This window comes from Mytilus trossulus, chromosome 2, assembly GCF_036588685.1.
Source record: "Mytilus trossulus isolate FHL-02 chromosome 2, PNRI_Mtr1.1.1.hap1, whole genome shotgun sequence".
NCBI classification, from domain to species: Eukaryota; Metazoa; Mollusca; class Bivalvia; order Mytilida; family Mytilidae; genus Mytilus; species Mytilus trossulus.
Genome location: NC_086374.1, coordinates 1,552,083 through 1,564,889, shown reverse-complemented (window position 1 = coordinate 1,564,889; position 12,807 = coordinate 1,552,083). Strand labels below are relative to the sequence as shown.

Sequence of the window (12,807 nt, the reverse complement as noted above, 5' to 3'; positions counted from 1 at the left end):
TAATGCTGGTTGAGACTACCAATGTACCACACCAACAAAATATGACGTAGATTTTTAAAAAAATCTACAGTATGATGCCACGTTGTAGATGCTGCAGGGTCTATCAGTACAACAGAGAGAAAAAACCAACCAAAATATTACCGATTCTACAAGTTTTAAAACGCCTATTTATACAATGTTTTAACATACAAAAAGACACGTTTAAAGATATTAAATCCAATTTGTCAGCAAAGACATTAACAATTTATAACAGTGCTACTTATGTGAGTTGTCTCACATTTTGATAAGAAGGGAAACTGTCTTCAAGTACAATAGTTTACATTGAATGAAAGGGAACATGCTTATAAAGAAATTGAAACAATATTGAACTATAAATTAATTATGTCAAACTTTTTTTCTAAATTTCGGATAAGATGCAACATTACAATAACATTTATTATGGAATAACGCGGAGGTGTTTTTCATATATATACATCTTGAAGTGACATTTTTCCGTTGTGTTTTCAGCTATGATAAGTTACCAGGTTATAATAGGAGATACCATTACAAAATGTTTTTTACGAGTAGGCGGAGGTAAATATATGTACAATGTATACACTAGTAAATCTTGTTTACGTCTATTGAAGTAATATCATATCTGAACGTCCTGAAAATAAAATGATAGCCTTATTAGATTATTGTGACAAGCAGAGCATTATTGAATCATATAAGACGGAATAATGTTAGTATAGATCGGATTGAATTTCTAAAGGATGTAATGGGTGAATATAGATCTTAATATAAGGAGATTTTGTATGATTGCCATTGAGACAACTATCTATTAGAGTCTAACTTATATAGATTTATGCATATATCAGAAACCATCGATCTTCAACGATAAGAGGAACTCAAACCGTAAAATAAGCTACAAAATGCCCCAAAATAATTAAATTTAAAAACAAAAAAACTTACGGTCTAATGTTTGGCAAAACCAATAATAATTAATAGAGTTGGTTTCATAGTATGGAAAATTTCTTCCTTTTGGTACAGATCTTTTTTATTCTAAAGGAAGTTTTATGTACAAAATACCTACATTAACAATTCTTACGATCAGTTATTCTATACCCCTTGATAAGTTACTTGCAAACTAAGGTTCCTACTCATTGTGGAAAAGTTTAACTTAGAGGATCTATCCTCTAAATGACCTTTTTGCTTTATTAGCTACTAGCACTGCTGAGTATTTAAACATTTTTAAGGCTTGTGTTTGAGCGTTCCTGAGGAAGATAAACCGAAACAAGCACATCGGACGCACAACATTTTAAAGCGTTAGTTATATTATGATGAGCAATGCTTTATTCGTATTTACAGATTATCTTGAAGGCACAGTTCTAGTCAACAGGCACTTTTGTATTTTTCTGACTACTTTAGTTGTTACTTTGCCATTATCCCTTTACAGAGATGTAGCCAAGCTCAGTAAGGTAAATATTACAGACTTTTTCAAACATAACTTTTCTCTCAAATATGAACTATATATTATTTTTAGAGCTCTTTATACCTTGTTGTTCGGTGTAAGCCAAAGCTCTGTGTTGAAGGCCGTTCTTTGACTTATAATGATTTACTTTTTAAAAATTATGACTTGGATAGATAGTTGTTTTATTTGCCCTCATACCACATCTTATTATATTTATACAAATAGCGATAAAAGACTAATTATCTAATAATATCTCAAGTGAAATACATTACAGACTGGTTGAATGCATTTAAGTAAAATATGGTAAATATTTCTATATATAATTTTTTTTCTCGCAAAGTACCAAATTAGTTATTTTGAGTGGATCATTTACATGTTTATGTTTTACATTATAGTTTTGAAAATAAAATATAAATAAAACAAAAGACAAAACAGAATGTAACAGAAATAAAACATAAAAACGCAAAAATAATGTTTGCTAGTTATCTGTGTTTAATCAACCGATTGTCCTTAACACCACATCTAAGTGTTGTAGTTTTATCTAAATAAGTGCTATACTTTAAAGACAGCGGTTCATTACTAAAAACGAAAGAACAAAAAATAAATTGAAACATTTTAAGTTAGTATGATCTTTTGTAGTTTTCACTTGTTGTTTAGTAAATTCTTTCTTTTTTTTTTTTTTTTTTTTTTTTTTTTTTTCATTTCAAACTTTATTTATTACACTATTAGTTGTTACTTTATGAGGTCCTTTGTGATATGGTACAAAAATCAATAAAAAAATCAATTCGTTTTGACTCCAGATGAAAAATGTTTATGTCATTCACAAAGCTCCAAATTATCTCCCTTTGGTGAAAAAACCCTTTTTTATGCATTATAATTGAAAGAACTTTTTAACTCATCCTGTCATCGATGAACTATATCTTTTTTTGAATTTAACTATTGTAAAATGTAAGCGATTTCTGTTATTTTGTTCTTTTTTATTTCTTTTTTTTTATAATTTATTATTTTCTTCATGGATCTACAAGTATCAACATATATTTATATTGTTGCACAACAAGCAGACAAATGAAATAGAAAAAAGCATTATAAGCATTCTATGAACTAACACTTAGAAATCTATGGATTAAGTATAGTAATAACATTATCATTAATATAGTTATAGTAGTGCAAGAAATACATATGAGCATACATATGGTATGGTATAACAGTATACAGATAATTTCAAATGCTCATATACATACATGTTAAATTTAATTAATGACATTAGCCCAGGGGTTCCAGTACAAGTTGTGTTCTTCCACACTTAAGTATTTTGAAGAAATATGTTTCTCTAAAATCAAGTTTTCTTTTATGTAGTTTTGGAGACCTTTTATATTAGGTTTTATATCTTGCATCTTACATCTGTAAATAAAGTACTTCGTCAGTAAGATAACTTTATTTTTAATAAAGTTCAATTTACAATTTTCATAGAGGCCAAAAATGACAATTTTCAAATTAAGTGGAATTTCGATAAGAACCTTATCGAAAATCCATGAATTTAGATTGTGCCAAATTCTTTCTTGTGTATATATTTGTTTAAGTCAAATATATTTTATTTCTTATTTCAGTGGGCGTTTGTAGCAATGATTTTAATTGTGTTCATAATTGTGTGTATATGTGTAAGGATTCCAGACTTTAGTGACGTGTAAGTATATTTCCTACTCTAGAATTAGTATTTGAAAGTGTTTCTACTATTGTAATACTCAACTTACCGTTAGGGTATGATTCAAACATTAATGGTTGGTATTTAATTAATTTGAACCATACTGTCATACATATAAATAAAGGCAACAGTAGAACACCGCTGTTCAAAAGTCACAAGGCAATCGTAGTATACAGGTGTTCAAAGTCGTCAATTTCCGGATTACAAACTTAAACCAACGGAAACACGTTTACTTTAAGAGAAAAACAATAAAATAACAGAAGCAATGATTCTCGATCATACTGAAAGCTTGTCAATTTTTCTTCTTGGGGGCATAATATTGCTCGGTTATGTGGAAAATTTTTATCTTTTGTTTTGAAATTAATTCGAATCAAAAGATAACAATTGATTTGATTTTGATATCGCGGAGTATCGAGGAAGTTATGTCAATGAAACAACAAACGAAATCACAAAGCATAATAGAGATCTAAAGTCATCATACGTTCATCTTCAATATACAGACAAATGTGTCAAATAGTTAACAAAAGTACCAGGATTATAATTTGAGATGTTACACTCTACATTAGTATTGAAACATGTGAAAGGGAAAACATACTTTTGATTGAGATTTCATAGATAACCACCCACTTTCCTGAAAAGAAAAAAAATCAGAAAAGTTCTGAACTCCGAATTAAATTCAAAAGGGAAGGTCCCTTATCAAATGGGAAAATAAAAAGCTCAAACTCATTAAACGATTGGACAACAACTGTCATATTCCTGAGTTGGTACAGACATTTTCTTATGTAGAAAATGGTGGATTGAACCTGACAACACAGTAAATATGATATAAGACAATCACAAACAGAGTTCCTTACTAGAGATAGTCATAAAAAAATTGCACTGTTACACTAGTTTTATTTAGTATCAACATCACAGTATTCAATTATCTTGACCAAGACAAAAGTGGAATTAGAATAGGTACTCAAGAGGATCAAACCATATCTTTTGTACAGAAAAAGCTTCAGAAAAGCTAAAGTTTAATGCTGCAGAATAATGAATTACAAACAATAAAATAATACAAATTGTATATTGGATCAATGAATTATGTACATGACCTAATAGCAATTTTAAAGAACTACAGCGGATGACATGAAACAATACTATCTACACTGTACACCTGTTTAGTCTGTGATTGTTTGTTTGTGTATCTATATTTGTTTATGCGATGGTGTTTGTCTGATTACCAATCTCTGTTAAGGACTTTTATGTCTTCTGTTTCTCTGCATGTATAACAGTGATAAATATCGGAACAATGAATGATATCAGTACTTTTGAGCACTTTTTAAGAATTTCACTGTACACCTGACTAGTCAGTGATTGTGGGGGTTTGTTTGTGTATCTTTATTCGTTTATGCGTAGGTATTTGTCTGATTATCTATCTCTGTTTAGTTTTTATGTCTTCTTTTTCTTTTTATGCAATAACAGTGATAATTAGTTTAGGATCAAACGATATTGCATATTGTCTTCCATCTTCCTGAGTAAAATTTCATTTAAAAATATTTTGAAAATGTATTAAGCATTCTACAATTTAAATGTATGAACCTATGTCATTGAAACAGAAGAGAATGTGGAATTTGTACTTACAAATTGTTTTAGATTATTAGAAAAGTATCATTCAAAACTGTATATGATTTTTGTAAATGCTGTGTAGTTAAGTTCAATGTTTTAAATCGATCAGCAAGCCTCATATTTCCTCACATATTTCACCCACTCGAGTAAACTCACTATGCTAGAATATATAGTATGGGTGCACTGTTTCGTATCTGTTAAGCCCTATTATATACTGGGAGTTGAGTATGTTTGTGACTTTAATTTTTGCTTCTGATTTCAGACGAGCTACAGCAGATGCTTGGACTCTTTTTGATTATAATTTTGCACAGTCAATAGGAATAATGACATTTGGTAAGTAAATATGATTTTATTATACAACAATACCATGTTTATGATTTGATACCTCAGACGCGCGTATCATCATCAAAAATAATAAATGGTGCTTAAATCGTAACGTTAAATTAATGACGATGTGAAAGGGCAGTAAAAACCAATAACTAAATACGAAAAGATATGCCAAATCTTGCTAAGGCAACATTTTGTCGTGTTGAGAAGATAATAAAATTACAAAAATACTTAACTCCGGAGAAAATTCGAACCGGGAAGTCCACAATCAAATGCCAAATCAAAAAGTTCATAGAAATCAAATGAACGGAAAACAACTGTCATAAACATGACTTGGTATATGAAAAACAAAATGTTCATGATGACATGTTGTTTATTTCCCAGTTTAGCATGTTTTGGTATGATCTGGATGCACTCCTTTATGATAAATGACTGGAAACAGACTGGTGCCGAATTATCATTATTACATTCATAAAAGGGGCTTCAAAGTAAAGATTATTAGACAAATCAAGCTTTGTGATTTTATCACTGAAAAAGCGTGACAAAAGATACAAGAATACATACACACTCATGAATCAAAAAAGGCTTCAAAAGAATTTTTTTTTAGACAGATCGAGCTTGGTAATTATAACACTAAAAAAATGGCAAAAGATACAAGAATACATACACACTCATGAATTAAAAAAGGGCTTCAAAAGTAAAGATTATTAGACAGATCAAGCTTTTTGATAATAAGAAAACCGCAAAAACGTGGCAAAAGATACAAAAAAACATACACACTGATGATTCGAAAATAAACCGACAAAACCTGGACAACAAAACCCAAGTAGAAAGACAAACAACATGGCCAAATATACATGCACTACTAATGCTTTTTATATGCAGGGTGTTAAGCATAACAGATGATGTAGACATACTGAATAATTGGAATTTATTTTTTGCAGCATATATGTGTCACCACAATACATTTCTGATACACCAGTCACTAGAGAATCCAACAGAAAAGAGATTTCAAATTGTGACACATTTTAGTTTTTTATTTTCTTTGTTAATTATGCTACTGATTGGAGTTCTCGGCTATGTAACATTCACGGGATATACCCAAGGTAAATATGCTACTGATTGGAGCTCTCGGCTATGTAACATTCACGGGATATACCCAAGGTAAATATGCTACTGATTGGAGTTCTCGGTTATGTAACATTCACGAGATATACCCAAGGTAAATATGCTACTGATTGGAGCTCTCGGCTATGTAACATTCACGGGATATACCCAAGGTAAATATGCTACTGATTGGATTTCTCGGCTATGTAACATTCACGAGATATACCCAAGGTAAATATGCTACTGATTGGAGCTCTCGGTTATGTAACATTTACAGGATATACCCAAGGTAAATATGCTACTGATTGGAGCTCTCGGCTATGTAACATTTACAGGATATACCCAAGGTAAATATGCTACTGATTGGAGCTCTCGGCTATGTAACATTCACGAGATATACCCAAGGTAAATATGCCACTGATTGGAGCTCTCGGCTATGTAACATTTACAGGATATACCCAAGGTAAATATGCTACTGATTGGAGCTCTCGGCTATGTAACATTCAAGTGATTTACCCAAGGTAAATATGCTATTGATTGGAGCTCTCGGCTATGTAACATTCACGGGATTACCCAAGGTAAATATGCTACTGATTTGAGCTCTCGGCAATGTAACATTTACAGGATATACCCAAGGTAAATATTCTAATGATTGGAGCTCTCGGCTATGTAACATGTACAGGATATACCCAAGGTAAATATGCTACTGATTGGAGCTCTCGGCTATGTAACATTCACGGGATATACCCAAGGTAAATATGCTACTGATTGGAGCTCTCGGCTATGTAACATTTACAGGATATACCCAAGGTTAATATGCTACTGATTGTAGCTCTCGGCTATGTAACATTTACAGGAGATACCCAAGGTAAATATGGTACTGATTGGAGCTCTCGGCTATGTAACATTTACAGGATATACCCTAGGTAAATATGCTACTGATTGGAGCTCTCGGCTATGTAACATTCACGGGATATACCCAAGGTAAATATGGTACTGATTGGAGTTCTCGGCTATGTAACATTCACGGGATATACCCAAGGTAAATATGGTACTGATTGGAGCTCTCGGCTATGTAACATTCACGGGATATACCCAAGGTAAATATGGTACTGATTGGAGTTCTCGGCTATGTAACATTCACGGGATATACCCAAGGTAAATATGGTACTGATTGGGAGCTCTCGGCTATGTAACATTCACGGGATATACCCAAGGTAAATATGGTACTGATTGGAGCTCTCGGCTATGTAACATTCACGGGATATACCCAAGGTAAATATGGTACTGATTGGAGTTCTCGGCTATTTAACATTCACGGGATATACCCAAGGTAATTATGCCACTGATTGGAGTTCTCAACTATGTAACATTTACGGGATATACCCAAGGTAATCATGTTTTTGACTTGAGTTCTCGGTTATGTAACATTCACGGGATTTACCCAAGGTAATTATGTTTTAAACTGGAGTTCTCGGCTATGTAACGTTTACGGGATATACCCAAGGTAATTATGTTTTAACTGGAGTTCTCGGTTATGTAAACTTCACGGGATTTACCCAATGTAAATATGCTACTGATTGGAGTTCTCAACTATGTAACATTCACGAGATATACCCAAGGTAATTATGTTTCTGATTTGAGTTCTCTGTTTTGTTATTTTCACGGGATATACCCAAGGTAATTATGTTTCTGATTAGAGTTCTCGGCTATGTAATATTTGAGGGATATATCCAAGGTAATTATGTTCCTGATTTGAGTTATCGGCTATGTAACATTTAAAGGATATACCAATGGTAGTAATGCTGCTAATAAGCACGATCAGCTGTGTAACATATATGCAATTTGACCATCGGTAAACTACTATACCTGAATATTCCATCTTCCATTGTTGCTATTTATTTACAGTAAACTTATGTTTGTTTAAAGACTCAAAATTGAATGTCAATTCTCTGCTAAAAAAACATATGGAATAAAAAAAAATGACCAAAATACCGAACTGCGAAAACATTCAAAACGGAAAGTTCGTAATCAAATTGCAAAATCGCAAGCTCAAACACATCAAACGCATGGATAACAACTGTCATATTCTTGACTTGCTACAGGCATACTCTTATTTAGAAAATGGTAAACCACACCTGTTTGGATAGCTAGCTTGGAATCTTTTTTATGTTTCAACTTCCATATGTATCTGCTAGATATATTTAATGTAAATAGGACAAATTGATTTAAAATATACTAGAAAATTAGTTTTTTCCTACTGATAATTGTTGTTTTAGGTGATCTCTTGGAAAACTACTGTAAGACAGATGATTTAATGAATGTGGCTCGACTCTGCTTTGCTATAACTATTATGTTGACATATCCACTAGAATGTTTTGTTGTTAGACATGTAAGTATTTAGTTTCCCATTACACAACAATGTATGTTCACTAGAATATTCTGTTGTTCGACATGTTATTATAAAAAAGAAGATTTGGTATGATTCCAACGAGACAACTGTCCACAAGAGACCAAAAATAACACAGACATTAACAAGTATAGTTCACCGTACGGCCTTCAACAATTAGCAAAGCCAATACCGCATAGTCAGCTATAAAAGGCCCCGATAAGAAAATGTAAAACCATTCAAATGAGAAAACTATATAACAAAAATGAACGAAAAAACAAATATGTAACACATAAACAAACGACAACCACTGAATTACAGGCTCCTGACTTGGGACAGGCACATATACAAATATTGTGGCGGGGTTAAACAAGTTATAAAAATCAGTTGAAAAAAGCTTAACTCATCAGTTATCTGACAGCTAGTTCAAAGCCACTAAAAACTAATGAAAAAACATGCATCTAAGACTTGACCATTAGTTTAGTTTTCGGTTTCACAAAGTTTGTACCTTGATAATTTTGACACATATGTGTTAAGATTTCTATTAATCAATGTTTGTTCTTGATAAAGTTTTATTGTATGTGTTTAGTTTCCGTTGTACCAGGATTATAATTTAGTACGCCATACGCCCCTTTCGTCTACATAAGACTCATCAGTGACGCTCATATCAAAATATTTATAAAGCCAAACAAGTAAATAGTTGAAGAGCACTGAGGATCCAAAATTCCAAAAAGTTATGCCAAATACGGCTAAGGTAATATATGCCTGGGTTGAGAAAATCCTTAGTTTTTCGAAAATTTCAATGTTTTGAAAACGGGAAATTTATAAAAATGACCAAATTATTGATATTCATGTCAACACCGAAATGTTGACTACTGGGCTGGTGATATCCTCGGGGACAAAACGTCCACCAGCAGTGGCATCGACTCAGTGGTGTAAATAGTTATCAAAGGTACCAGGATTCTAATTTAGTACGCCAGACGCGCGTTTCGTCTACATAAGACTTATCAGTGACGCTCATTTCAAAATATTCATAAAGCCAAACAAGTAAATAGTTGAAGAGCACTGAGGATCCAAAATTCCAAAAGGTTGTGCCAAATACGGCTAAGGTAATCTATGTCTGGGTTAAGAAAATCCTTAGTTTTTCGAAAATTTCAATTTTTTGAAAACAGGAAATTTATAAAAATGACCACATTATTGATATTCATGTCAACACCGAAATGTTGACTACTGGGCTGGTGATATCCTCGGGGACGAAACGTCCACCAGCAGTGGCATCGACTCAGTGGTGTAAATAGATATCAAAGGTACCAGGATTACAATTTAGTACGCCAGACGAGAGTTTCGTCTACATAAGACTCATCAGTGACGCTCAAATCAAAATATTTATAAAGCCAAACAAGTAAATAGTTGAAGAGCACTGAGGATCCAAAATTCCAAAAAGTTGTGCAAAATACGGCTAAGGTAATCTATGCCTGGGTTAAGAAAATCCTTAGTTTTTCGAAAATTTCAATGTTTTGAAAACGTAAGATAAATGTAATGTTAAAAAGTGTTAATAATTTTGTTCAATAAATCTGAGTCTTGTTTATATTATCCGTCAGCATACGTCCTTATACATCTTCTATTGATGTTGAGTTTTGTTATTGTGTTTTTGCTTATATCTCACTGCATTGTTTCATTATTATTTCAGTCTGTATAATACTTAAAAGCATATTCTTAATTTTCAATCAGTAGGCGACTGTTACATTTTTACATTTTTGTCGTTTCAGGTATTTGAGAATTCCTTCTTTGCAGTAACTGAAAAGGCTCCTATGTGGCGTCATCTATCAGTTACAATTTCTGTAGCAGCAGCAACAGTTCTTATTGCAATGACTACAGATTGTCTAGGCATTGTTTTGACTTTTAACGTAAGTACCAATGTTTACCATATGATATAAAAGAAATGAGTTGTGGGGTTAACATCAATGGGACAGCATCACAAATGACACAAATAAAAATAAACAAAGATCACAGGAGGGCAACATAAGTATTCAACAAAAGACAGTTATTTTACTGATATGTAAAGCTCAAGTTTTTCTTAGACCTAAACACGTTGTAAATAAATATCAGCCTCTACCAATTTCTGTCAATCTGGAGGCTTGTATAATAAATATATTCACAAAAAATGACGTCTTAAAACAATCAAGGGAAAGATCATTTACATCGTAAAATATATCCAATAGCGGTAGTACTAATTAATATGAAGTATAACTGCATGACAACAGCAACGTTGACAAAAATGGATGTGGTATGATTGCCAATGTGACAATATCAAAAAGAAGATGTGGTATGATTGCAAATGAGACGACTATCCACAAAAGACCAAAATGACACACACATTAACAATTATAAGTCACTGTAAGGCCTTCAACAATGAACAAGCCCATACCGCATATAGTCAGCTATAAAAGGCCCCGATAAGACAATGTAAAACAATTCAAACGAGAAAACTAACGACCTTATTTATGTAAAAAAATGAACGAAAAACAAATTTGTAACACATAAACAAACGACAACCACTGAATTAGTATTGAACAGTGTTCAAATGAAGCGTTTTTACACAATATCGATTTTGTAATGTGTTTGATTTTTTGCTAGGTGAATTTGCTACTTTGCTATCGGCATTCATCTGACTATCATTTATTAACAAATTTGAAATAAATCCAAATAAAAATGGTTTTATTGTATGTTTGTTTTTATTTTCAGGGCGTAGTAGTTGCGTGTCCATTAGCATTCATTATACCACCATTATGTGTTATGAAATTAAGACAAGAGCCAGTGCTATCAAAAGAGAACGTTTTCCCAATACTAGTGGCTACTTTTGGAATTTTGGCTTCAGTAATCGGAGTGATTGTAGCAGTATATAATTTGACAAAGGGTATTGAATGTAGTCATGGTAAAGAAATGTTTTATTGTCTAACGCCTTCTCGTATAAATGGAAGCATGCTAGCATCAAATACGACATTATAAAAGTATTAAACTGTGCCATTTTCCACAAGGCAAGTCCTAAGACAAAGCACCAAAATATAATATGTATGTTAAATATTTATTTCAAGAAAAATTGAAACCATATGAATGAAAACTATCATTAAAATAAGATAAAAAAAAAAGAAGAGAAGACATCTGTATGTGTTATTGTGATCTATTTCATGTTATTTTGGCTTTTATAATGGTTTTAGATTTCATCGGTTATTAAATAATGTTTTAATGTAAGAATTGTTCGATATTTTCTGTCATCATGTTTTTTCTTATACATAATAAGATGTAACGCACTATCACATATTCTGTAATAATATAATAAATATGGTGTGTGCAAATAAATGATAATTTGTTTCTCTTTAGTGGTATTCTGCAATACATTTTTATCACTAGTGATTAATAGTATTTTTATAGTATTTATATGACAATATGTTTAAATTGTGGGTGATTATGAAAGTTATTGAATGTAATGTAGGATAATATTATTCAATAAAATAAATCAAAGAAACATTTCATACCTCTAAACATCTGTATTCAACAATAGAAAGACATCTGTAATTCAAAAATAGAAAGAAATCTGCGAGTGAAAAATAGGGAGTCTTACTCAATTACAAAATAGAAAGACATCTGCGAGTGAAAAATAGGGAGTCTTACTCAATTACAAAATAGAAAGACATCTGCGAGTGAAAAATAGGGAGTCATACTCAATTACAAAATAGAAAACATCTGCGAGTGAAAAATAGGGAGTCATACTCAATTACAAAATAGAAAACATCTGCGAGTGAAAAATAGGGAGTCATACTCAATTACAAAATAGAAAACATCTGCAATTGAAAAAATAAGAAGACTTCTGCAATTGAAAAATAGGAATAAATATAGAGGCCGATTAACCATCATGAATAGAAAGATATAGACAGAGATATTTGCAAAATCAGGTCAACGGTGAGACAACAAATAAATCAACCAAGTAACCCTCCCTCAAATTGATCAAAGATGGTGGCCCAGACAAAAAGTGAAACATCATTGTGTGCTACGACAAAATGTCTTTCCAAACACGTATTACAACTACAATTTGATACAGATGATAAAAAGTAACATAAATGTAATGTATTATTATTGGTTATTTTGTTGTATAACTGGTGTTCAAATATTGTACACTTCTTTCTTGTTATTATGCATAATGTTGCTAAAACGTTAATAAAAATC

General features: G+C 31.9%; 1 protein-coding gene across 4 annotated transcripts in view; it reads left to right on the top strand.

The window, feature by feature from the left end:
- The window catches only part of LOC134706219 (putative sodium-coupled neutral amino acid transporter 11), a 57,465-nt gene extending 44,658 nt beyond the window's left edge, over positions 1–12,807 (top strand). For all 4 annotated transcript variants that reach the window (XM_063564955.1, XM_063564957.1, XM_063564956.1 and 1 more), the window contains 8 exons: positions 508–573; positions 1,348–1,457; positions 3,058–3,134; positions 5,023–5,093; positions 6,032–6,193; positions 8,474–8,586; positions 10,353–10,490; positions 11,329–12,807. In XM_063564955.1, the coding sequence (XP_063421025.1) occupies positions 508–573; positions 1,348–1,457; positions 3,058–3,134; positions 5,023–5,093; positions 6,032–6,193; positions 8,474–8,586; positions 10,353–10,490; positions 11,329–11,592 (1,001 nt within the window). In that variant the 3' untranslated portion in view covers positions 11,593–12,807. The remainder of the gene's footprint in view (positions 1–507; positions 574–1,347; positions 1,458–3,057; positions 3,135–5,022; positions 5,094–6,031; positions 6,194–8,473; positions 8,587–10,352; positions 10,491–11,328) is intronic.